The sequence below is a fragment of the Ascaphus truei genome, chromosome 6, assembly GCF_040206685.1.
Source record: "Ascaphus truei isolate aAscTru1 chromosome 6, aAscTru1.hap1, whole genome shotgun sequence".
Lineage (NCBI taxonomy): Eukaryota > Metazoa > Chordata > Amphibia > Anura > Ascaphidae > Ascaphus > Ascaphus truei.
Genome location: NC_134488.1, coordinates 75,716,275 through 75,744,023, shown reverse-complemented (window position 1 = coordinate 75,744,023; position 27,749 = coordinate 75,716,275). Strand labels below are relative to the sequence as shown.

The 27,749-nt window shown below is 43.0% G+C and overlaps 1 protein-coding gene across 8 annotated transcripts in view; it reads left to right on the top strand.

The window, feature by feature from the left end:
- MORN1 (MORN repeat containing 1) overlaps positions 1–27,749 on the top strand; it is a 301,250-nt gene that overhangs the window by 189,727 nt on the left and 83,774 nt on the right. Inside the window, exons 13-14 of one of the 8 annotated variants that reach the window (XR_012802223.1) lie at positions 4,540–4,659; positions 19,877–19,934. The exons of 4 other annotated variants lie outside the window; for them this stretch is intronic. Coding sequence is in view for 2 of the 4 variants with exons in the window: in XM_075604859.1 (XP_075460974.1) it covers positions 19,877–19,913 (37 nt within the window). In the remaining 2 variants the exon portion in view is untranslated. Of the gene's footprint in view, positions 1–4,415; positions 4,455–4,539; positions 4,660–19,876; positions 19,946–27,749 lie in introns of those variants that run through there. 3 more of the 8 variants (XR_012802222.1, XM_075604859.1, XM_075604860.1) reach the window with 3 other exon arrangements.

Below are 27,749 nucleotides of genomic sequence, written 5' to 3'. Positions count from 1 at the left end.
ACATTTGATGGCTTCTTTACAGTCTTTAAATAGATGAGTTATGGAAGCGCAGCACCTGAAGCAAACTCCAAATTCTCTGAGTAGGTTCTTGCGTTCCTCTATGGGCTTCATTCTAAACCCAAAACACCTGTAAAGTGGGTGTGGCTTCTTGTGTATGGAGCATTACCTGTTTGGGTCCCCTGTCTCCTTGCTTGGATCAGTAGAATAATTGGGACGTGTAGATGTTTTAGAAGACATGTCTGTCCTGTGGACCGAGATAGGCGTTCTGGTGCTACCGTATCTTGTAACATGTCCTTCATTCTTAAGGTTGCTTGCACTGGGTATGGTTGGTGTACCTAGGATGAATCTGGGATAATGTTTTGTTTTGGCTGCTTCGCGAATAAAGCTCAAGAAGAATGAGAGGGGGGGGGGGTGGCAACTTGCTTCTCCCTTTTGTATTTTGAAACTTGCAATGACCATCTTTCTTGGAGGTTTTAAGGTAGCTTCTCCAAGATGGGTTTCACTCCACGAGCGGAGTCTAAGACGTTGAGACCTGATAGACATTGATCTGCTCTTGAAGATTCGAATTCCTGCAGCGGATCTCCGAGCTCTCGTAACTTTGAATAGTCTTAGATCGTGATTCTGGAGAAGTTGTCGACTCTCTTGAAGAGTGCATCTTCAACTGCTTCGGGGCTACTATAGCACTCCTCTAGCCTTTCCCATACTAAGTGAAAGACTTGACTGTCATACTGATATACTTTGTACTTGATTATGTGAGCTAACCACTAGAGGGAGTAATTATATTGTATGGTTACTATTTCATTTTATATCCTTTACTTTATAAAGCTGGGATTTGAGACTATAGTATCAGCTTTCTTATGTATAGTCTCGGCAGCTTTGCTCTAGAAACTGATATACTTTGAGAAAGGATTTCGATGTCTTCTATTAATTCTAATGGTTTCATGCATCCCAATTTATCAGTAGATTTGCAGCATTAGGCAGGTGATGAATGAGCCATAGTTTTAGTTTTAACCCAATAAGTATTGATTTAAATGTAAATAGTACCATTTGTGTAATTTAAGTGCACAATGGGATACTACACACTATGTACATTGTCTAATTAAGGGTGTGATGGTATATACATTTTTTAACCTGGTATTGTGAATCCGGTATATCACAAATCCCTTCTGTCCCTTGGGTTCACTTTGAACCCTTCTATGTATTATCTTTGCTAACATGGGATGATGTGTGTAAGCGCCAGATTGGTTATATTTAACACACCTGTTAATTATTGAACAGGATATAAATATAGAGTGTTGTGCACACAGCCGGCAGGAACCTGAGGAAGCAATCTGCGAAACGTGTAATTCCCTGCCGGTGCGTGCTGAAGTGTGTCCACTGTCAGCCACTGTACTCCCATTGAGCTCTCTGCGAGCGGTCTTGCTATCGGACGCGTATGCAGGAGCATACCGCGAACCGGAGGACTCAGCATGAGAACCGGAGCTGATTAGTGCTATTCTAAAGTGTGACTGTTTATTTACTTTGTCTTTTTAATAAAGCGTGTATACATTTGACTTGCCCTTATTGGAACCATTGGAGAGACGCCAGCCACTCACAACCACAGTGTTTGGTCCAATCAGAGGAGGATATATACGTCGAACCCTAAGGACACTACTGATGTGAAAGAGACCCTCTCGTGGACGTTCTGCTGTTCCTGGGCCTCTTTTCAGACAGGGGAGAACACTGGGTAGCCGAGAAGCCCAGGCTCTTGATTGCGTCCTGAAGGTGGACTTCCATATTCTGTAATCTTCACGAAGGTCGTCGAAGTTGGTGAGTCCTGTTTGCACCATATCATGCTGGATCATGTACTTTCCCATGTTTGTTAGGCTGGATGCATCAGTATGTTGGTCTTCCGGAGGGTGTGTTCGGTCATATTCTGTTATGTTGCTGTGTTTGCCGTCTACGTTTGCAGCGTTGGATTGTAACGTCGAGTGGGGTTGATCGTGCGTCTATGACCTATGGACAGAGTGTGTGCTTGGTGCAATGGTGGTTGCCAGGAGGGACCTTGCAGTCGCATCTTCCTTGGTGTGGATGTACGATGACTGCTGGTTATTGTGGGGAGCTGTGTTTCTCCATGTCGGCGTACCTGGATTGCGAGCCTGTTGTAGTACATCCATATGCATACCAGCGTGTGGATCACTTTTGTGGCTGCAGAAATGCCGGGTAGTGTATGCCTTTGAAGAAACAGCATCTTCTCCACGTAAACTTTGCAAGGCTTCGGCATCTGTGATATCCTCCTCATCATGTAGAGATGGTGTGTTGGTGTTTACGCTGTGAAGGCTCCTCACATAGGCTTTAATGTGGTCGGCTGGATCCTCTGAGGCTATCCAACTGTACAATTGCTCCCCACCATCCTGTCGTGCGGTTGTTTCTAAGACTTCGGCTTGGGCTACGGTGGCGGCGGCTTCCCTCTCTTTATTTAGGGCCTCTAGGTTCACGTCCAACTCTGTCTTCTTATGTGCAGCGGCTGCTGCGGCGATAGCAGTGACAATGTTGGCTGCAGTGGCAGTGGCTGCGGCAGTGGCCACGGCAGCAGCGATAGCATCTCTTTGCTCCTCTTCTATGCGGGCCCTTTCTACTTTCATGGCTACCTCTTTCTGAGTGTATGCACTTGTGCATGCGCTAGACGCGTTAGATCTCACTGATTTTGCTGACCTTGATGAATGGCTCAATGCGCTGGAGCACTGTGATGCAGTCTCCAGCAGAAGGTCCTTTCTCCTACTCTCAGCTTCCGTGATAGTGGTCCACACATGGCTGTCCGATCGATATTATTCTGTAAATCGCGTTTTTGCAGGCTTTCACTGGTATTAGTCCTGGTGAAGTAGGTGATGTATGCCTCTGTCAGCTACCGGTAGCATGAGTGATCAGACCTTAATTGAATTATTTCCTGCTCAAGCTGCTTTTGATAATTGCCAATGCTAGCAACATTACGTATTTCAAGTCCAGTTTTATCCAGGCCTTGTCTAACTTTTCGCGGTGCGTGTCAATGTCAGCTTCCTATTTTTTGCGGGCTTTTTGTGTAAGTGTTACTGTCTGCTTAGGCCTTGCGCCTTCCTGAATCTGTTGCAATTGTGTAGCAGTCTCAGCGTCTGAGTTGTCACTCTCATGCGTGGTTTCTGGTGAGGGTCTGAGATCTGCCATGCTGCAGGTGTATGTAGGCTTTTAGCCAGTGCATGTGGCGTGTGGTCTGTTACCTGCATTAGCGATGGACGATTGTCTCAGATTATGCCGGTTGGTGTCAGGCAGCGATCAGCATAGCGGTAGCTGTACTTACAGGTGCCCGTGGCTCTGACCCGTATCCTGGCGGATATTTGGAGCGTGGCCTTTGGTAGCCCTAGCCGTGAGGATGTAGTGCAGGGGTAGGTGTGATGTCTGTACCTTATGGTGTAGCTGTGTGTGCCTGCATGCCCAAGATAGGAGAGTGACAGTGCTGTGTTTAATGCACGGATCTTTTAAGCAGTGCTGCAGCTTCCGTGTCTGTGAAACAGTTTTTAAAGCTGCTTGCTCTGTATAGCTGTCTCAGCCTGTCCCCTGCAGAGTTGATTTTTACTGTTCTGGCCCAAGCACATCCTGATAGATGCATAGGGACAGGCAGGTTAACTCAATCCCATATATCAAACAAGGGAACATTCTTACTTACTGAAGTGTTTATTTGGGGCAACAACATACATATAGAAAAGGGGGAAAAGTACTGAGGGAATACTGGGACATGAGCGCTATTGGGGGGAAAGAGAGCTATGAGGGAAGTGAGCTAAATGCAAGATATCGGGATAGGTGAAAATCAGTAACTTTAAAAAGGTAGGAGAGATGACTACTCAAGATGGCTGCTGGTACTAAAAGACAGCATGCTGGTCTGGGCTGATGGGAAATTAACTGGAACAATACCACCTGGCAAGGGGAGGGGGAGCAGTCCATCCTGGTAAAAGGCAGGGGGGTTGCCAAGGCAACTGACTGGAGCCAAGAAACCCACAAGGGATCGCAACATTGTTGCGACAGCTAGGCTGAGGCGTTCTGGCAGCCTGAAGACAGAGAAAACACCATCCTTTTCCAGGACATATGTATTTGATCCCGCTTTAACCAATTTATCACGCAGATTTATACCCTTATTGTTTGCAATCATTGGTCTTTCTTGACAAAATTAGCCCAAAACAGAATCGACCTGTGATATACTATAGGCCAATATTTTAGTAATGTATGCTTCAAAATTCTGTTAGCAAAGGAAAATGCAAATGAAAACAACAATCTATTAGCTTTCAGATTGACTTTCCTTATCTTTGTATTCATGTACTTTCTCTATAACAGTACATTCATAAAGAAAACAGCTACTATACAATAATCATGTTAATGAAATCGTTGTTTCATGTCATTCATTGCAGTAGATACTTCTGAGGAATCTCTCACAATTTTCTTTACCCCCAACAACTGCGGAAATGGAAGACTATTGAATAGATTTGAAGGATAATGACTGGACGCATGTATTAACATGTTTTTATCTGTCAGCTTTCGATAGAGTCCTGTGAACCACTTTTTATCTTTCTTGGACAACATAAGATCAAGGAAAGGAATATCTGTGTAACTTCAAGTGGAGGTGCAGTGATTTGGAGTTTGTGTACTGTTGAGGTAAACTAGAAACCTTTCCAAAGTGTCAATATCCCCGTCCCATACCATGAACACATCATCGATGTAGCGCCACCATAAGCGAATATGAGGGTACAATGATGATGTAGAAATAAATGTAGATTTAAAATCTTCCATAAAGAGATTTGCATATGACGGTACTACATTGCTCCCCATTTCGATACACTGCAGTTGCAATTAAAAATAGTGCTCAAATGTAGCCATTTTTTTGTAAAATTAAATCCAATAGTTTCATTAAGGATTCTGTCGGAGGGTAACCACTGTGATGTAAGTAATTTTTTACGAATAACTTCAGTACATTTTGTATGTGGAATGCACAAGTACAGTATAAAGAAGAGACATCAAGAGAAACTAATATAGCACCATCCTGAAGCTCAAATTTATTGAATTGTGAAATAAAATCATTTGTGTCTTTAATGTAAGACTACATCTTCTGTACATAGGGTTGAAGTAATTAACTAATATAAATTGCAAATCACTGACAAAAGAAGTCTGTAGCCGAGATGATCGGATGGCCTGGGGTATTAACAAGGGATTTGGGAATTTTATTCAATAAGTATAGAATTTACACTGGTTACCTACAGAAAGTGTGGTGTGTTGTAGACAAAAAAAAATATGTTTTGAGATCTATCCATCTATTATTCAATGCCGTTTCCCAAATACAGTCAGCTTCTTCCTGATACGTATAGGTCGGGTCATAGGTTAGACGTTTATAGCATTGTACATCAGATAGCTGCCATAAAGCTTCATCTCTATAGGTTGAGTAATTTAACACCACTACCCCACCTCCCTTATCAGCCTTTTTAACCAGCTATGATCCCTTTACCATTCTACCGATCTCGTAATTATTTAATATTTTTATAGGTCAAATTCTTCATGACAGTACATTGATTTCTACGGGTATTACGTGTTATTATTTTTAACAAGATTCATATATTCACTGACAGAGATATAACGTAAGGTAGAGACAAACCTGTATTTACGCTTAAATTGAGGTTCTGATTGAGGCCTTGTGGTCACTGTCAACTCTAAAAGAGGAAGATTACTGGTTCCACTATCAGGAACCCTGCTGAAACATATTTGAGATGTAATAAATGTTCGATCTTGAAAAGATAAATCTTACACCTGAACAAATCAAAATTGTTAGTAGGAACAAATCATATTCCTTTACCGAGTATAGAGAATTCACAATCACTCAATACTCTGTCAGAAACGTTAAATACAAAGGGCAACTCCTTTCCTTTTCCCCCAATTGGTTGTTTCTTTCTTGAAAGATCTTGCTTGGTTGTATCTTAAAAAAAAGTCGTGTGTGCTGAGCACGCGCATTGTAAGTGAAACTTCTTTGTGTTTTGTCACAGAAATTGTATTTGTGATGGTGATGTTTTTAATTCAATGAAAGAGCTTTGAGAGTATAATTTATTTTTGTGTTAAAATTTCCATACTGTCACTTTGAATACATGATATAATTGACTTATGATAGCTAAAGTAAGATACATAGATTTTGGATAGTAAAGTATCTAAATGCCGTTACTCTCAAAAGTGTTTCATTCAATGTAAATCATAAAAATCAAAACACAATTTCAGTGCCGAAACCCAAAGACGTTTGACTTAGAACACACGTGTTCGGCACACACTCCCTGTTTTTTTTGGTAGATTTCTAAAATGTTTGCTATTTGCACTTTCATATTTATACTCACTGGGAACTCCTCTAATAACAGTGGTGTGTGTGTGTGGTGTGGCCACCTCTTGTCATGTGAGGCACCCGACGGCCGCTTCTGCGCATGCTCAAGCTTTTGCAGGGACTGTAGGCAAACAAAAGAACATCAATTTTTCAGGCATGTCTCCAGGGCCCCTTTGAAATTCAAGGGCCAACTCTCATCCCAACTTCTGACACCATATACAGTATAAGAGATGAGTGCAGAGGTACAACCAGGGAGACCTAGATTGGGGAAATAACCAGTGGCTTTAATTTAGCCCGTTTCTTCCAAAAACAATACAGCTTTAAAGCAGCGCCAAATAAACAAAATAAACAGGCCGATCCCTTTGTAAGGGCTGACTCACACTTCCCAGTCCCTATCTGCTGGGCTGGGAGGCTAGGCCTCTTGCCAACCTGTGACCCCAAAGTCCAAAGTGGTACCTGTAAACAGGTGGCTCTTTATATCAGCCCCTAGTCTGGGTTGATGTCCATGAGGTGTACCCTCTGGTGGTCCCAGGGTTGGCTGTGTCCTGGAATAGAGGGTCTGGTTCCTTGGTATCTCTCTTTGTCAGCATACACCTGCCCTCTGCTGTTTACGCAGGAGGATTTTCTACCTTACTGATGAACCAAGTGGAGACTCGCTTATTGTCTGTAGATGCAATTAGCCATCTTCCTGCTGGACTCATCAGCCAGATCCAGGCTTTCTATTTGGAGCCCTTTTAGACAGGGGTTAAGGCCCTGTTGCAGTCACCAAAATGAGCTCAATCTCCCCACAATTCATCACTATATACCTCAAACTCGCAACCACCACCAGGGATCTTATCTCTAGGGGTCCTTGGTCCCCTGTTTACTCATAACAAATATGTAATTAACACACAAAAAGCTATTATCACAAAATGTGTCTGAAAATGCAGTTACTTTCTTTAAAAGCGTGCAAAGTTTAATTAGGGCCCCAAGACAATACTTATGAAATACTTACAGTATAATATGCAGACAGATTCATAATAATAATGGGATAAAACAAACTTTCATTTCTTGAAAAAGATACATGCTGGGACAAAAGTGTTGATCTGATGTATCATTAAATCTTTTATCTTTGAGTGCATTCACCTTTGTATTATGATATGCAGAAACCCTTTTACTGCAAGAGGTTCCATCAATGCAAAGGTTTCAGGCAAAGTTCTCATTTGTTAACCCAAATATAACAAAGAGCAATATTGTAAAGTATACTATAAAGTTTTGCTATACAGACATGGCTGGCAGAATCCTCATTTGCCTTGTGGCCATACCATCCCACATACCATCCCATATACCTTCCTACCTTTCACTCTTCCCCACAAAACACAATGGTGGGTGAAAATGACCACCCCATTTTAGTCATAATTGTATACATAAATTAAGAGTACGTTGCCAGAACCGTGTTTATATGTAGAGTTCCAGAAAACGTGTATGCCAAGCACCAGCTGTGCCTGCCCAGTGGGCTAATCTAAACTCTATAACAAACATTTCATGAGAGTACACAACCATGTCCTGCTAGTCACCATTCAGTATTAGGGCTGCCTGTACAGTACATTCATAGGAGGACAGCACTAAACTCTACCACCAAGCATATGAGTAGCTCCATGGCTGATGCTATACACCTCATACTGTACATAAATCTTGGCCCCTTGCAGACGCACTTACCAGAACACCCTCCTACTGTCTCTGTACGTTCTTCCTACCTACAAATTACATTGTAAGCTCTTCAGAGCAGGGACTCCTTTTCCTTTTTTTTTTTAAATAGTTTTTTTTTATTGGTTTAACAAACATTAAAAAACAACATTACAATACAGGAAAAAATAATAATAATAAAAAAAATACAAGAAACACAGAAAAACATAATTTTACACAAAATTGTTTTTAGTATTGCTCATCATACTTATAATTTAAAAATTCAACACATTAACACAAATAATAAGAAAAAGAAAAAACAGATAATAGCAATTCCAAATATTAACATCAAAGCTATCACCACACAGCCTCCTAACAGAATCTGGCATCAAATTCACAATTTTCTCTCTCCCCCATCAACAATATACTATCATATTTCCTCAAGGGCGAAATTATCTGTGACACTTCGCAATCAGTCTGAGGAGACCCCAAGAGATATGCTCAAATGTCTGTATGATTGAATCCTTATCATGTTGCGACATAGTATCGGTTCTTAATTCTTTATTTGTCTCAGTTTCTAATTTGTCCATCATCATCAATTTATTCAGATAATCGTTTAAAATATCTAAAGTGGGGGGTTCAGACATTATCCATTTCACCATCACAGTTTTCCTTGCTGCAAGCAAGACAATCTCTGCTAGCCTTGGGACATTGTTCCTTACATTAACCTCTTTCCAACTTTCCATATTTCCAAACAGCAAGGCTAAGGGCTTTTTATTGTAGTTACCCCAATAACTTCCTGTATATACTGCAGAACTTGATCCCAAAAATCAGAACTAACCAGACAATCCCACTGTGACAGGCTGAATGAACGTCACCAGCGATATACCTGGCAAACATATGTATAAGTTTGCAGTGCAGCAGTGACGAGGTTAACTTTCAGTGGAGAAGGGCTGCTTAATGAGTCTGACCCTAGCTGCACAATCAAGGTGTTTAAAACCCCCAGGCTACGCACACATGTAAGCTAGCTGCTCAGGAGACAGGACTGAAAATACTGAAGAGATTACTGCTATAAGATCTGTGTTGCAAAGTACATATGTGATGAACTGTCTGTGTCCTGCATGCAAAAGAGAAGCTGCCTTGTTTTCTAAGCTGAAGAGAAGCTATTTTGTTGTGTCTGCTAAAAAGAAGCTATTTTGTTTTGTCTGCTGAAGAAGAAGCTATTTTCTTTTTGTCTGCTGATGAGAAGCTATTTTGTTTTTGTGTGCTGTATGGTTTAAGGCTCAATAAACAAGCCTTATCAAGAGAACCCGCGTGTGTGGTTGCATGTACCCTGCAACACCCACAAACCGTGTTTTAAATCTGCTCTTTCCTGTGAGCACTTGGGGCACTTATTTTTAGATTTCTCTATCCTCTTACAATTGATATCAAAAGTATAATAGGCCCTACACAATATCTTATATTGCATCTCTCTCCACTCATCAGAAATTATAATTTTCCTAACCCAAATTAACCCTTCGAGTAACAGATAACTTCCTTCAATTCCTGGGAAATCTTTTTCCCATCTAGTGAACATTTTTCTTAGATCCTTCCCATAGTCCTTGTCCCTAATCCAATCATATAAATCTGAGATAGAATGTTTGGTACTGTTAGCATCCTTAAAAAAGGCATCAAAAACATCTATTCCCAATAGATGTGATTTTATAGCTTTCTATACTCCCTCAATAATGCATTACTTGTATATGAGGTAAGTGTTGTGTTCAAGACAGTCCCATTTGTTCTTGGAAAGTCAAGAACCTACCATTGTTCACATCTACCAACTGGCCCATTGTTCTAGTCCCCTTGTCTCTCCATATCTGAAAAGAACCCTGCATCTTTCCTGGGAGAAACCTTAAATTCCCTTTTATAGTTAAACATTTTGAGCAAGTATATGAAAGTCCAAATTGTTCTCTCAATATTCTCCAAGTAGCCCATGTATCCTTAATTAGCGGGTTTCCTTTGGCTTCTATTGGTTATTCTCTCCATTGTACATGTAAAATCCCCGGGAGACTCTCGGGCTTGTTTTTGCCGCCACAGGACCTGGGAACCTTGCAGTCATTGAGTTGACCATGAACTCCTCTGTATACCAAAGTATTCTAGAGCCAAATGTGAGGCCATCTGTCTGACAGCTAAAGCTTGGCCGAAATTGGGTCATGCAACAGCACAATGATCCCAAGCACACCAGCAAATCTACAACAGAATGGCTGAAAAAGAAAAGAATCAATGGCCCAGTCAAAGTCCAGACCTCAACCCAATTGAAATACTGTGGCTGGACCTTAAGAGAGATGTGCATAAACAAATGCCCACAAACCTCAATGAACTGAAGCAACGTTGTAAAGAAGAGTGGGCCAAAATTCCTCCACAACGATGTGACAGACTGAAAGTCATACAGAAAACGATTACTTCAAGTTATTGTTGCTAAAGGTGGTTCTACAAGCTATTGAATCATAAGGTGTACAGTACTTAGTTTTTTACACATGGCTTCACCATTTGGCTTTATTTTTGTTAAATAAATCATGACACAGTGTAATATGTCATGTGTTGTTGTTCATCTGAGGTTGTATTTACCTAATTTTAAGACCTGCTAAGGAACAGATGATTGTTATTATGTCCTGATATGTAAAACAATGGAATTGAAAGAGGGTGTACTTTCTTTTTCACATGACTGTAAATAAATACATGCATACATTCATACACCAAGTATGGGCTGCAGCACTGCCTCTTCCTCCATGTAAGGACAACACCATACCTGTCACCTAGCACCTCTCCAAATCAACCACGTTGAAGCAGGGGTGAGACTCCTATCTCTCCCATTGAATCAAACTTCAGTGCTTTGTTTGTCCTTCTGGTTTTGTGACAAAAAAAGTAAAATGGATTTGCCAAACACTCAGCATTTTATTATTCAATTTTTTAATTATTTGAAACACATAGACATTACAAAGGAAGTAACTACAGAAAACCAAGCAGAAAAGAGTTTAAAAAATAAATCACCAGTGTAATGTACAACATATCTAAAACAATAACAATGATATATAAAAGTGACAATTATGGCTAATATTAACCTCTAAACATTTGATATACAAATATAAGCTTTCCCTGTACTGGTGGAAAATGCTATTGGAGAACAGATGTTCTATTGTTCCAAACAGAAGTGTTCTAAACACAAAAAGAACCAGGTTCTTTCTACTACAAAGGATACTTGCTTGCTTTGCAATAGGCCCCCCATTCCATACAAGCTTTACAGTATCCCTTCCTACCTAACTTCTTTTTTTTTTCAACTTAAGATTTTTATTTTGTTCAGTACATAATATACATACAGTAAATAATCTCTCGACAGCGTACAGTATCAGTTTACTGCATGTGACAGTCCTCATTGTAAATTGGTGGACGTCTTTGGACATACGGGGTAGACCGACAGACATACTGGGGGGGGATCTCCGGCTAGGAGTCGAGGAGGGGGGGGGGAAGACAGACAAGGGGAATGGAAAAAGAAAAGAGAGAAAGGAGGGGGGGGTGGGAGTATGGGAGTTGGGGGGGTCTCCTCCCGTGGTTCCGCCTCTGCCTCCCTCATGCTGGTTCTCTGCGTCTGAGGACTTTATGCGTACCCCGTAGGACAGCTAACTCTTAACTGATTTGTCTCTCTCATTTTCTTATGGGTCTCATCCGGGTCATGCGGGGTTTTGAGGTGGGGTGGGGCGGGGGGGAGGGGGTGGGGGATGCACCTATCTAAGTGTGTTGTAGGTTCCGTCATTAATCACTCCCTCATGGGAGAACGCATTTGCCTATATTAAAGCCAAATTGACTTCCTCTCCACTCCCTGGATTTCTTTCTGGGCTAGCCATGGTGCCCAGACTTTTTCAAAATTTTCGCCAGTGTCATTGACCAAGTTTGTTAGCATTTCCATCTGGCATACCGTCCAAATTCTATGTCTAATGTTTGGAATTGAAGGGATTATGTTTTGTTTCCAGCGTGCTGCAGTCTCCCCCCTCATCGCCATATCAAAGTGAGCTATCAGCTTGTTTTCTCCTTTGGTGAACCCGATTGCTGGCCTGTTCAGGAGGAACAGCCATGGGTCTAATGGAACGGGTTTACCTGTAATTATGTTCAACCAGTCTTTAATTGAGTCCCAGACTGGGACGATTTTGGGGCAGGACCACAGCATGTGTAACAAGTCTGCCTGCTGTCCACATTGTCTCGGACACAATGGGGAGTAACTGGGCAGGAATTTAGCTAATTTTGTGGGAGTATGGTACCATCATTACCTTATATGCGTTCTCCCTTAAGGTTGTGCACATAGAGCTTTTGGAGGTCGCCGTCACTATCTTTGTCCAGTCCTCTACCTCCAGCTCCTCGCCTAGGTCTGTTTCCCATTGAGTCATGTATCTGGTTTTGTCCTTTACTGTCGTGCTAGAACCGGTCACTTCCTTATACATCTGCGATGTGAGTCTCACCGTGGATGTCCCTGATCGACATTGGCTTGGCTGAACTTTTTGGTAGAACGCCCTGATCTGGAGGTACCTAAAGATCTCGGCATTAGGGATATGGTGGTCAGATTTGACTATTTCGAAAAATTTTATGCCTTGTCTCCCCTCCAGATCTACCAAACGCTGTATGTTATTTTGTTTCCAGATAGAGAAATCTGTGCTGGACTGACCCGGAGCAAAGAGGGGGTTATTCCAAATTGGTGTCATGCCCGATGCCCTGCTAGTCAGGCCACACTTGAGCCTCGCGCCTGCCCAGATAGACAGCGAGTTGGTCATTGAGGATAGCGGCAGTTTGGTGCTATTGCGCACCTTCTTAGGGTACCAAATCAGGTGCTCTAATTCCAATGGGGAGCATGCCTCTCGCTCTAACGCGACCCATCTTTTAGAGTCGGGGTTAGTGTGCCATTGCACAATTTGACATAATTGAGCCGCACGGTAGTATGATAACAAACAAGGTACCGCTAGCCCTCCCGCCCCTGTTTGTGTGCGCATTATCTGTTTGCTCATTCTCGCCTTTTTGCCTCCCCAGATAAACTTATCTATCTCAGTTTGGAGGGAGAGAGTTTCCTTCAAATTTAACGGCACTGGGAGCGTTTGAAAAAGATACAAGAGGCGAGGGAGCAAATTCATTTTTACGCAGTGGATTTTGGCAATCCATGAGATCAGGGTCCGCATCAGTCGCGGGTAATTGGCTTGGCCGATTGTATTATATGTCCGTGTGATATTGACCCCCAAGTATTTGATTTGTTGTTTCTGCCAGCGGAAATTGAAGTTAAGGGCAATTAATTTTTCCACGTGTTTGGGGAGGTTTATGTTAATAGCCTCCGATTTGCTCTGATTTATTTTGAACCCGGAGACCCTATTGAACCGTCCCAATAGTTCGAGCAGGTTCGGCAAAGAGGTGAGGGGCCTGGATATTGTCAGGAACACGTCATCCGCATGGAGTGCCACCTTATGCGTCTGGTTTCCGATGGCAATACCTGAGATATCTTTGCTATCCCGGATCTGGGCCGCCAGCGGCTCCATACACAGTGCAAAGAGGAGGGGGGAGAGCGGGCATCCCTGTCGCGTACCACTCTTGATTTGAAACGGATCCGAAGCGAATCCCTGGTGGGTAACCCTAGCCGACGGGGTCGAATATAGCGCGAATATAGCTTTTATTAATTTGTTGCCCATTCCGAACGCTCCAAGCGTGGCCTCCAGGTATGGCCAGTCTATCCTATCAAACGCTTTTTCCGCATCCAGACTGAGCGCCATAACTGGTATATCGTTGTGATTGGCTATTTCTATCAGATCAATAATCCGTCGGGTATTATCCGATGCTTGTCGACCCTGGATAAACCCGACTTGATCTGGGTGCACCAGTCTGGGTAGGATAAGACTCACTCTATTGGCCAGAAATTTGGAATAGATTTTGATGTCCGAATTAATGAGGGATATAGGTCTGTAGCTTTTACAGTCCTGCGGGTCTTTCCCTGTCTTGTGTATTACTGAAATGGACGCTTGGAGCATTTGGCTAGGGAACGGGGATCCGTTCAACACTTGGTTAAACATACGTAGTAAATAAGGGGCCAGTTGTTTCCTAAACTTTTTGTAGTAAAGATTCGAGTACCCGTCGGGGCCCGGGGCTTTAGAGGGTTTCAGGTTTTTCATAACCTCCGATAATTCCTCCATTGTAAAATCTCTTCCCATCACCTCTCTGTCCACCCCGCTCAAGCAGGGTATATTTGAGCTTTCCAGAAAATTCTCCAGGGCCACCTTGTTCGCTGGTGATCTAGTTACTTTATCCCCGTCATATAATTTTGCGTAGAAGTCTTTAAATTCCCTTACAATTTGCTTGGGGTTGGCAGTAATTTCCCCTGATTCGCGCCGTAACGCTTGGATACTATAATTGTGTGTTTTGGAGTTAATCATATTGGCTAATAAGGTATCTGGTTTGTTTGCTTTCTCGAAAAATCTTCTCTTTGACCAACTTAATGCTTTCTCAGCCTGGGAGGTGAGCAGAAGGTTTAGTTTAATCTGGGTGTCTTTAATTTGTTGCAGGGTCGCTGCATCAGGTAACCGTCTATGTTGTTCCCAGTGCTGTTTTAGTTCTGCTTGCACCTTAATAATTTTTGTGTTGCGCTCCTTTTTCTTGCGGGCTCCCATACTAATCAAAACCCCCCTCAGTGTTGCTTTATGTGCCTCCCAGAGGGTTATATGTGAGTCAACGCTATCTTTATTTTCACTGAAGAAGTATTTAATCTCCTCTTTGATCTTTCTCTCAAGGTCTGGGATCTTAAGGAGGGAGTCATTTAGTTTCCAATTTGCTCTTGGCCTTTCCAGCCCTATCTGCGTGCACCTTAGCTCGATCGGTGCATGGTCCGACCATGAAATATCATGGATCCCCGTATGGGTGACCGCGGAGACCAGTCTGCTAGATATAAAGAAGTAATCGATTCTGCTAAATGAGTCGTGTGGGTGCGAGTAGAAAGTGTAAAGTTTTTCTAGCGGGTGGATTTCTCTCCATGCGTCTATTAGTTGGAGATCCTTTAAACCTTGCTCTAGCGCGGAAGGTCGGGGATTGGCCCTGCGCTTGTGAGGACCTGAGCGATCTAGGGTTGTGTTCATAGCCACGTTGTAGTCCCCGCCTAGGATTAGGGCTCCTTCGCTAAAAAAATTTATAACGCAGAATGTCTTCGTGAAGAATTCTGCCTCGTGGGTGTTAGGGGCATACAGCGTGGCTATTGTTATGGGTAGCGCATTAATGGATCCTATGAGCATCAGTAACCTGCCCTCTCGGTCTTTCTTTACCTTGTCTACTACTAGGCCTACTCTATTGTGGACTAGGATTGCTACCCCCCTTTTCTTTTCTGGGGCGGAGGATAGAAATACTTGGTTATATTGTTTGTCGAAGTATTTGGGAGCACTAGTGGTACTGAAATGCGTTTCCTGGAGTAGGATGAAGTCCGCTCCCTTTTTTTTGTAATCAGTGAGTGCTATCTTTCGTTTGCATGGGGAGTTTAGTCCCTTAGTGTTGTGGGATATAAAGGTTAGAGGCATGTTGGTGTGGGGAACTGACCTTGTTTTCCTAGTGTTGCTCTTGGATGTGTCGGGCCGCTACGGTGCCGCTTCTGTTCCTCTGCAGTACTCAGCTCTGTGCAGGGCTTCAGCGGGGGACCACTCGTGTAGGAGACAATGTGGGGGAGGGTAGACACAATAGGTACATGGGACACATAAGGGCAGAAGAAAAACACATAAACAACACATATCAACTGGGGAGATTAATCCGCGGCATGGGACCGCTTTCTCTCCCTTGCCTGTGGGACGGTGGATCTCTGGAACACGCCCTCCATCTCCCTCCTTCTCCAATGGGCAATGTTACCCCACCTCATCCCCAGGACTTCCTCAGGTTCTAGGGCAACTGCCCCAGCCCGAGGGTAGACACGCACGACGACTGTAGGACCGCCGTCCCAGCCGATTAACTAGCAACTTTATTAGTCCAAACTTGACTTTTAGTCAACATTCATGTTTAAGATAGTGTACGTAAAACAAAGATCTGACCTTATAACAATAACTTTCCTCAACTTGACCCCCATTCCTCTGTAGCTCTTTTCAAAATTGCCTCTTGTAATGCCTGCTAGGCCCAAGCTCTCTGCTAAGTCCTGTGGTTATATACCCGTCCCCTTTAACTCTTGGCTTCGCCCGAGTTCAGCTTAGCTGCCCTAAACTTAACTTCCCCCCCTGTGGTGTCTGCGCGTCAGGTCCTCCCCCTAAGCCTCCCCGTCCGCCTTTGCCTTATGTTTTCTTCCCCCTCCCAGATCCCTGCTTCGGAGCCTCCAACTCCTGCCTCTCTGGTCTCCCCGTCTGCCTATGTCTGTATTCTCCACTTTCTCTTGCCTCTCGCTATTACTGTGTGAACCCCTGCTTCAGCGGGTGCTCCAGCCTTTATCTCTCTCCCCCCCACTCCTCCTCTCCTCCCCCTCATCTTCCTAGATGGCTCCCGTTGCTGTAGTAGGGGTGTCAGTGGGAGGAGCAGGGGTGTCAGCGGGAATAGGGGTGTCTGCAGGATGAATAGGAGTGTCAGCGGGAGGGGTGTCCGCGGGAGATATGCCAGTGGGAGGAGTAGGAGTGTCAGCGGGAGGAATGCCAGCGGGAGGCGTAGGAGTGTCAGCGCGAGGAGTAGGGGTGTCAATGGGAGTAGGGGTATCAGCGGGAGGGGCAGGAGTGTCAGCGAGAGGAACGTCAGCGGGAGCAGTAGGAGTGTCAGCGCGAGGAGTAGGGGTGTCAGCGGGAGTAGGGGTGTCAGTGTGAGGGGTGTCAGCGCGAGGGGTGGCCTCTGTTGCCCTCTGTGCTAACCGCCTGCCTTACCTTTTGGGGCCCCTTATCCTATTGACTATGTGCGCTCTATTAGCGTGTGCAGTTTTGTCCCCTTGCGCCGTTTCCTCGCGGCGCTGTGTGGTGCTTGGGTGCTTTGCCACTTCCGGGGTCATGTTCCGGCTCCCGCCCCTTCCGGCTCGTCCCGACCACCGCCATCTTGGATGTGGCGTCTCGCTTGCGCACCTCTCGCGTGAAGTGCAGCCTCCTCCCTGTTGACGTCATCCGCTGCCGCCCCCTCTCAGTTGGGCACCGGAGCTATTCCAAGATGGCCGCTAGTCTCCTTCCGCTGCCGTCGGGGAATCAGGTAAGTGGTGCAGTGATTCAATAGGGCCTTGGCTCTTCTGGGCTTTGGGGGGGATGCCGTGGGGGGGTGTAGCTGTGAGGGGGGTCTCGGTGGGGCTACCACGGGTATTTTAGGCGAGCGGAGAGGGGGGGGTCAACATTAACTGTGAGGGAACCCAGTCTCTTTGTTAGTCCGATTACCGTGGGCTGCGGGCATGGTTATTCTTGTTGGATCTTCCTGCCTCCCGCCATGTTGGGTACGGGGCTGATCTGTTTCCCGCCACTTCCTCTGTAATTTTGTCCTGCAAGCCCAGTTTTGTGAGGAAGGCTCCGCCATCTTCAGCTTTCTTTATCGTTGTAGATGCCCCGTTTCTGGATACCAGGAGCCCAAAGGGGAAAATCCAACGATATTTAACCCCTTCGTCCCTGAGGATCTTGGTAATTGGTGTAAGTTGTTTTCTTTTTAGCAACGTGGTGGGGGAGATGTCCTGGAAGACCTGAATTTTGTGTGTCTCAAAGGCAGGATTATTGCGTGTCATTTGGCAGAATAGTTCTTTTATTTTAAAGTAGTGGAAGCGGGCGATAATATCCCGCGGGGGGTCTCCCTGCTGTGGCCTGGATCTCAGGGCTCTGTGACACCGGTCCAGATGCAGCTCCTGGGTCGTCTTTTCCGGCATCAGTTGGGTCAGCCACCGGCCCACAAAGTCCTCTGGGTCAGGTTCCTCTTCTGAGACCCCCCTTATCCTCACATTATTGCGTCGCTCCCGGTTTTCGGAATCTTCTTGCTTGTCCAGGAGATCCTGGATAGTGTCCTTTACTTGGGCCAGTTGTTTGTCCGTTCTGTGGAGAGACTTTACTGTGGTGTCTAGCTTCCTTTCCAGTGAGTCAATCCTGGCACCGATGCTGCTTATGTCCGCTCTCAGGGTCGCCACTTCAGCCTGCAGGCATCTTTTAATATCTGCACAAAACTCCTGCATATCGCGTCTCCGCATAATTCTATTCCCGCTGTCATCATCCCCCTCTGCCTCCGATTCGGACCCGCTTGGCGGGAGGCCCTCATGGCTGCGGGCGCGTGGTTGATCTCCCTTGCTGTAGTAATCCGTCATTACTGTGGAGGGGCGCTTTGAGCGTGTCCCTTTTGACATCTTGTAGGTGTCCGGGGGCTATGTGGTCAGTTTTCAGCGGAATCCGCCAGGTTTGAATGTATTTATTTATTAATAAGTATCGGCTGGGAACGGAGCTGAATGTTCAAGCAGCCATTCAGTCCGTTGTCGCGCATGCGCATCTTCCCTACCTAACTTTTAAGGCATTATTTTAGGGAGCTCAGACTGTCTTAACGTACTGTATTTGTACTCTTTTCTCATACAATGTTATTGTCCTCCCTCCCACATTGTACTGCATTTAAGAAACTATTGGCGCCATGTAAATAAACGATAATAATGAAGAACACAAATATTTAACTTCCTTGCATATCAAACTGAATGGGACAGCCAGGGACCCCCGCTGTATTAATCCGATGCGCCATTAGTCTGTTTGCAGAAATGTCACAGAAATGTTGCAGCATTACTTGGAGATTGCCCCAGATTTTCAAAGGCAAGTGTTCGGATACTCGTTGCTGCATCTGTACATCATGTACTTCTAATGACTATTACCGGTGCAAACTTCTAGATATAGGGCATAAGAGATTTTTTTTAGGGGCTAAATGTGGTACTACATCATATTGTTTTCATGTGGTACTTTGCTGTAATCTTTTCATGTAAATGGATTATTAGTGATGCTAGAAAAGCAGCCGGCTAGTCTGAAGGCATTGTATTTCCAGCTGAATATGAGAATGTATAAAATGAACACTCCCTTTCCTTGGCACAACTGCAGACTTTTATTTGCACCATGCTTGATTAACAAGCATAGATCATAGGAAGGACTTGCATGCAAATGGAAAATTGGCCTGCTTAGGACTCAAGATGTCCCTATTTGAATCCAATACTTTTTGTTAAAAGTATTGCTTTACATAAAATTGAATTCAGCTGGTGGAGGTTTTTTTAGTTATTTTTCAGATAGCAAAGGACACTAATGCTATTCTAGTGAAACTATTAGTTTAATGTCATCAAAACCACTTCTGCATTTTCTACAACCAATTTACTTTGGGTCAAAAACTGATAATAATAATAGTATCTGCAACCGAGTACAACAATTTAAGATTTGACATATGTTTCTAAAACATTGAAGTATACAAGATCCATATTTATTTCCATCTTCCCTTGTCGTATACTGATACCCCTAAATGTGCCCACACGACAAACTCAGCATTCATACTAGGTGGGCTTAAAGCCATGGCAGCCATACAATGCTCGATAGGACCATTGAAATGTGTGTGTTAAGTGCATGGTGCGGTTCTCACTGTTTATTGAATGTCGCCCAATGTGCTTGTTCCCTTTTCCCAGTACCCAGGAGAAAGATAAATAGAGAAAAAAGGTGAATCTTAGAAATGTCAATTCCCATTGTTTCCAATCAGGGGTTTAAGATATATAGCTAATTTCTGTCAAAAGGCGTTACTATATGAAGTAAGGGGATTGGTTGTCTTCAAATGCATGATGAGCATATTGAGAAAGAACATGGCGAGATATGACAGGATGTAGAAAAATGAGCAATGTTATAAACAATTTTAATGTCTGTTTTGTTTTGTCCCTAGAATACGTAAATGCGACCGCAATCACCGTTGTAGATAAGTGCACAGGGTGGAATGACAGGTGCTAAAAGGGTATGCATATAGTATTAACAGTGTTGATCAAAAAAGATTTGATGAGAAAGATTCCCTTCTGTAAAGCACTTGAATGTCATTCGCATTGTAGAGAGTAGACAACAAATGGTCCTGCAGTAAATTACTACAAATCTGTCACGTTGACAGGATGTAGAAAAATGAGCAATGTTATAAACAATTTTAATGTCTGTTTTGTTTTGTCCCTACATGTTATAGGCAGGATACATATGCATATAACCCCTGTAATTTGACTCAGACTAACACCGACTGCTGACACGGGGGCCTGTCCTCCTCCTATATACATTACCCCACACGTTGCCGTAGGTCAGACAAAGGGAGGCAGACTACAGTAATGTTCATAACACAAAGGTATTTAAGTTAATTATAGTCATGTACCCAGATGAACCTTATGATTCTCAACTGGAGGATCATTCAATATAGAATAACATAAACTCCCCACAAACGCTGCAAATCCGACCCTAGGTATACGGACCTGTGTGAAAGTGACGGCATACTGTTGGAGCTCTGATTTAGTATGTTTTTGTAGCAGGTCTGTAATTCACAAATGATTCAGTACCTTTTACTTGGCTTCCATTGAGGATCCACTCTGATGGTGTCCTTGCCTCCTGCTGCTGTCTGATGGATACTGGTATCTACTCCCTTTAGCCAGGGTCCGCTAACTCAGGTGGATACTGGCTAGGCACTTGGTCACCACCGGTCAGTCCTGAGATCTCTCAGGCTCGCACAGATATGCCCCTACGTGCCCTGCCAAAGACTCTTCCTGATCTCTAAGTCGTGCCTCTCCAGAGTCCAATCTCATTGGCTGAGGCCCTGTCCATCACAAATCACATCCCCAAGTAGGGGCTCCCTGATGCAGCACAGCATGCTGGGAGTTAAATAGTTAATGAGGTTGAAAAATATTGACAATCAGATGACTCCCTGGATCAACATCCTTCCCATGTTTACTTTTTTGGTATATCCCTTTATATTTTTCCTTTCTAAAAAAAGATGTCCAACCTTTTTTTTTTTAAAGATATCTGTTGTATCTGCCATCACATTCCCAGTGTATCATATATGTATTCTCTTTTTCGTAGGTCTATTAAGCTATTTGGTTGCTGTTAGATGTCACAATATAGTTTAATGCTATGGGGAATGTGTTAGGGCTCCACCTAGCCAATATTGCATCAGGATCAATAAAAGATTATATTTTTACCAGTTGCTTTGGTGTTGGACCCACTCTATTTCTGGCTGTGCGTTGGAGTGTTTTTTCCTCTGTATCTGCCATCACAGTCTCCATGGGTAGAGAATTCCACATTTTAACTGCCCTTAATTTAAAGAACTTTTTTCTTTGTTGCTGGTAAAATCTCCTTTCCTCCGACCTTAAGGTATGACCAGGGTAGTTTGTACTGCCCTTGGGATAAATAGTTATTTTTAAAGTTCCTCATACTGTCCCCGAATATACAGTATTTGTATTTAGTTAACATATCCCTTCTTAGATACCTCTTTTCTAATGTAAACATGCCTGATAAACATGTACAGAGTGTGAGTACCTGAAGTAGATGTTTAAATACTAAAGTGTTATTTTTGAATTGCACTATGTCTCTTATCTCTTTTACCCTGAGGGACTATCTACACGTGTAGCCCTTTTTCCCCGTGACTTGAGGGACTGCGCGTGCTGAGTGCTACCTGCTTGGCTCACAGGAGGCCTAAGCCTCTGCTGTTGGGAGCCTGGGGTTCTCTTGTCTCTTGGTTTACAGCGCCTCCACCTGACAAGGATCTTGCGCAGCAGGATAACCACTCAAAGGAACACAATACACACAGTAAATACACACCAGAGTATATAACAATAGTATTTACTGACATAAGACACACAACACAATATAACAGTGACCACACAATACACTGCCCCCACAGTAACCCCAAAGTACTGAGGTGCCTGGGCACTTAACTCGCTAGTGTCCACAAACCAGGTTCACCCAAAGAGTGTGTATGGAGGAGCGCTACCCACTGTGTATGGCTGTTGGGCACTTTGATGCGATACCTTCCTGGTCCTAGGCCAGACCAGGTCGACGGACTGATTGGTCCGTTGAACCACAATGTGGTCCCACACCACGGTAGACTGTATCCTCACCACTCGGATCCTCAGGCATCCGCCTCTGGAGGGGTCTCCCGCTGGAGTGTGCCCTTATAATAGTGTCTCTGATAATATAGTACCTGTGGTCTGGTCCCAGATCACAGGCCGCAGTTCACCGCGTGGCGTCTATCACCGACGTGCTAATGCCAACTAGCTGAATGGTACTGGGGAAGAGTCCATACCTATGGGCTTCCTGTGCAGCACACACAAGCTAAGGTGAGTGGGGCCTAGCTGGGACCTGGGGGGGATCTGGCCTACTCTTGGAGCAATCTGTACCCAGACATTACCTTACATGACCTTGCTGTCCCTGCTCCGACTGACGTGTACTGTGTAGTGCGCCAAATGTATCCTTTCTGCTCCCAGCACAACCCTGCAGCCCTATTAGCTGTGCTTCAGCATGTGGTAAGCAGCTCCGGGGGCTGCTGGGACCTGTAGTCCCTTGCGGAGCCTTTGTAATGGCCGCCGCAACAACAGGGCACTGTGCATGTGTGAGGATCGTACTACGCATGCGCGCACATTAAAGATGGTCGCCGCTTGTGTCGCAGAGCTCCCCGGTCCGCCCGCCTCTCCGGCAGGACCCGGGCAAGCCAGCAGCTCTCCCGCCCGTAGCAGAGGTAAGCAGGGATCTCGGCTACACAATCATCCTCACAAGAAGACATTGATAAGCCACAGTTGGAGAAGGCTATATATTCATCTACTGAGTGGGCTAACATATGAGCCAAGACTCCATTCACACACTGCCTTTGTCATAACAGTGCACACTATATTTTCTTTTATTTTTTGGGTGATCCTGCTCTTGGATTTTTGTGGAGTGGTGATTGAATAGGGGGACTTTTGGAAACAAATCCTCACCAGAGGTTTTTGAGCAATATTCACCCAGATATTTATGTTTTATATTTTATATTAGTTCACTTATTCATGAATCACTTGATTTATTTACAATTTAATAATCACTTGTATGTTGTGTGAAAGCGCCATCCAATATCACTTTTTGGTGTAATCTTTTCTAATGTTAATCTATAGCTAGCATCTCCTCATAAATTAGATTATCCAGTCCCTTTATTCATTTGGTGGCTCTTCTCTGCACTTTTTCTAGTTCTATATGTATTTTCTATGGAGTGGTGCCCAAAACTTAACACGTTTCTGCTCCGGAGACCCCCTTTACGTACACTAGTATTAAATTTTTTATTAAAACAGCTACATTACCTTAGCGACTAGTGGGGGTGGGTGAAGGTGGTAATTGGCCCATGGTGGGTGTTTGCAGGGGGTTGTTGGTGGAGTTAACCCCTTCATTACTTTAGCAGTTAAAACCGCGTAGGTAATGAAGTGGTTAACCCCTCCCACTACCACCCGTTAAACCTAAACATCCATCCTTGGAGCTACTACCCCCTTCACCCAATCCCCCTGCCCACAATAAACAAAATAAACACAACAACCCTACTACCCGCCTCCTCTACCCACAACAACACCCCCAACACATACAGTACAGTAATGGGCAAAATAACTATTATCCACATATGGATAATAGCTAATTTGCCCATTCTAAAATCAAACATTAGCCAGCCCGCATAAATAAAGTAAATACTACTTACCACCTGCCATCATAAAGGGCATCCTCGTCAACATACTCCAGGTCCATGGCCTCCATTGGCAGCAAGAGTACAATAAAAAAATACAATCTAATGGTCCCTAACCTCTTAATAACCTTAACGATTAATAACCGCTACAGTAATATAGTAACTAAGGGGTTAACCCCTGCCCCTCACTACCCACCCAGGAGGCTTAACCACCCACCCAAGTGCCACTATACCCACCTTCTACCAATTGATTGGCACAGTGGTACATCATACCCATATAATATGGGCATGATTAGCCACTATAGCATTCAATTGCCAACCTATTAAAACAATCATGCACAATAATACACAACAATTAAAGAAATAAACAAGCACCTAAATACCACAACAATAATAGAACTAAAAAGCCTCAACTACACATCAATAAAATTATTCTAACATCAAAACTGCTAATGAATAAAAATTATATAATACCAAAATAATAGAATACAATTAAAGAAACACCTAACCAACAAAACAAATCAAGAAATAAAACTGCTAGCCAATCCACAAATGTACTAAAAACAAGCCATCCAAATTCCAAACAATTTAATCAAAACAATAAACAGAAACTACCAATCAATAGAAAACAAGCATTTGCCAAAAAATGAATTTTATGTCACTGTATTTAATACATTAGCAGTCAATGGGCAATGAAAAACATGAAAATAAATAAATACAATAAAAAAAACCTGAAAAAAGATATTTACATACATTCAATATTTATCTTATCCACTTATTGAGGCTTTCTGAATCGCTGTAGGCATTTTTGGGCAATAACAGCTAAAAAGCCTCGTTAGGTGGGTTATGAAAGCTACTAGCATAAGCCCCTTAGTGTTTTTCTGTCTATCCCAACCTCAAGGTCATTAAGAAACAAGTTAAAAAGTAGGGATCCCAGTACCGATCCTTGAGGTACTCCACTCACAACTTTAGCTCAACCTGAAAAAGTTCCATGTACGACAACTCTCTGTTGTCTATCCTTCAACCAGTTTTCAATCTAGGTGCAAATATTTTTACCGAGTCCAATTTGCTTTATTTTGTACACTAACCTTTTGTGTGAAACCGTCTCAAATGCCTGTGCAAAATCTAAGTAGACCACATCAACTGCATTACCCTGGTCTAAATTCCTACTTACAGTATCTCCTCAAAGAAATGAATAAGGTTAGTTTGGCATGACCTATCCTTCATAAATCCATGTTGACTATTACTAATAATTTTGTTTTCCATTAGGTATTATCCCATACTAAACCTTCAAGTAGCTTTCGCACTATTGATGTTAGGCTTACAGGTCTGTAATTCCCCGGTTGTGATCTAGCTCCCTTTTTAAATATAGGCACCATATCTGCTTTATGCCAATCTTGTGGTACTAAGCCCGTGGAAATGGAGTCCTTGAATAATAAATGTAATGATTTGAATATTGCTGAACCAAGCTCCTTTTTTGATGTATGCCATCAGGGACTGGTGTCTTATTTACTTTCATTTTATAAAGTCGCCTATGAATTTCTTCCTCAGTTAACCAATTGTTAGTTAATAAAGAGGTTGTAGCTTCCTCCTGCGGCATTACTATTGCAATTGATTCTTCCCTTGTAAATACAGAGGCAAAGATTTTTTTGAATACCTCTGCTTTTTCCTCATCTCCAATAACTTTCCTGCCCATCTCACACTGAAAGGGTTGTATTTCCCTATTGCAGGCAGGGGCAATGTATGTGTGTAAGCTGCATACAGTTTACATGGGGTTACATACACTACAAGGGATATACAAAAAAAATAAGACATTATTACATTCTTGTAATAGACAGTAAACATATGAGTGCACGCAGGTCCCAGAAACACCAGATAATCTCCTCTCAGTTTCGTAGAGACAGTCTTTCTGGCTGCTCTAGATTCTTCCGCAAACAACGGGTCAAACTGGATAACAACAAACACACACAAAAGAGAGTGACTGTGTCAGTAAAAATTCTTGGTTATAGGGTAAAAAAACAAGTTAAAAACTTACATTGAAAATAAGGATTGATTTTTTTGCCAACATTAAGTAAACGTTTCACATTGTTTATGCCATTAATATGTTCTCTTATCCGTATTTTGAGCAGTCTAATTGTTTTGCCAATGTACTGGAATCCACAAGGACAATCAATGACATAAATAACAAAATTGGTAAGAAAATGTACAAAGTGTAACACCTTATATTCCTTACCAGTAACATTATCTTTGATAATTTTATCATAACATATATTTACACATAGTACATTTTCCACAGAAAATATTCCCAATGGGTTTTTCAACAAATGTATTAATAGAATCCTTCACTTGTAGGCATTTTAATTAATTCAGGGGCTGGATACCTTTTACATTTCTAGCTTTTCTGAATACAACTTTTGGTCTGGCTGGAATTGTATCTTTCAAAATGGGATCCATTTTTATCAATCCCAATGCTGGTCCATTATTTTCCTTATCTTTGATTCTTGTTTCCAAAAGTCACTGATAAACATATGAGTACGTAGGGCTCCTGTGGCAGAACTTCAAATTTTGGGCACCAGTAGGGATTCTTTTGATCTATTCTTGCTTCTGGTGAAAGATTTTTCCACTAGATCAGAATAATTTTCTTTATCTATAAATCTTTTACTTAGAATTTTGGAATGATCTTCAAAATCATCAACTTTAGAACAATTCTTTCTAATTCTTAAAAATTGCCCATATTGTATATTATTGAGCCAATGGACTGAACAATTACTCTGATAATCCAAATATGCGTTGACATCCACTTTTCTGAAAAATTTCTTGGTGGTTATCTGAGTATTCTCAATAGTGAAATTGAGATCCAAGAAATTAATTTATTTTGAGCTATTTTTACCACTTAATATAACATTTTTATCATTGGTGTTGAAGTATATCATGAACAGTTCCAACAGTTTCACAGTCCCCAGACCATACAATTAAAATATCATCAATATACCTTCTGTAGTATTGTACTTGCAGCCCGCATTGATGTTTCCTCGGTGTGGGGAGATGAATTCTATATGAGTGATTTACCTTATTGTCAATGTAAGTTTTTAAACTTGTTTCTTTACCTGATAAATGAGAATTATTACATTCTTCCAAGGAGATGGCCATTAAAAAGTAACATGTGATCGACTTCCGGTGGGCAGGCCCTAGCATCGGTTGCATTTTTAAGCAAGCTCCCCATCTGTTCCTCCAAAAGGCCTAATACAGGTAAATATATGATCACCAATCCGGCACCAAATATAACGAGGTACACGGGATAAAACGACAGACAAGAAGAAAGCAAAATTGAGGTACATATAGCTCTCTGCCAAAAGTAATAACTGGAAGTTACTTGGGCACGCATCCAATCAGTGAGGCAAGATGGCGATGGTCATGAGCCCACCACGCAAACAATGAACGATGCAAAAACAAATCTAAACAACCCAAGACACAAACATCCATTAAATCTGCTAACACAACAACAAAACACAATCGGGCCAGAAACCACGGGGCAAGTAAAGTGGGCTGCAACAGCTGGGGGAGCAGTGGAGGACAAGGGAGCAGAGGGCCAAAGCCTACAGGCACCCACTCGCAGACCCGAAGATGGGAGTGCACCAGTGTTGCGCAGGCAATCCAGGCGGAGGTGAGAGGAGGACAAGCATCCGAGCATTGGATCGAGAGAGAGGCCAATAGACACCTTGGGCAGCAGCAGCATGAAGGACGCCGGGGAGCGGGCCTCGAATTTGAAAATCAGTAGGAGCCTCTGCAGCAGCAGCACACAAATGGATGGCCATACCCACAAACCTCTAGAGCAGCAGATATACAGGTTATTAGAATCAACCTAAATACAGCACAACGCTAAAACAAAACTATAGAACAACTGCACCCAAAAGCTAGCCGCAAACCTCACACTGATTGATTGTGAAAAGCATCTAAAACCATAAATGCAAATCAAGCATAAACATAAAAGCTGACATACCAAATACACCTATAACAAAAGCTAACACACATACATAAGCAGAAAAAGACTATAAAAGACTTATAGTATCCCATGCTTAACCCTACTTCACCC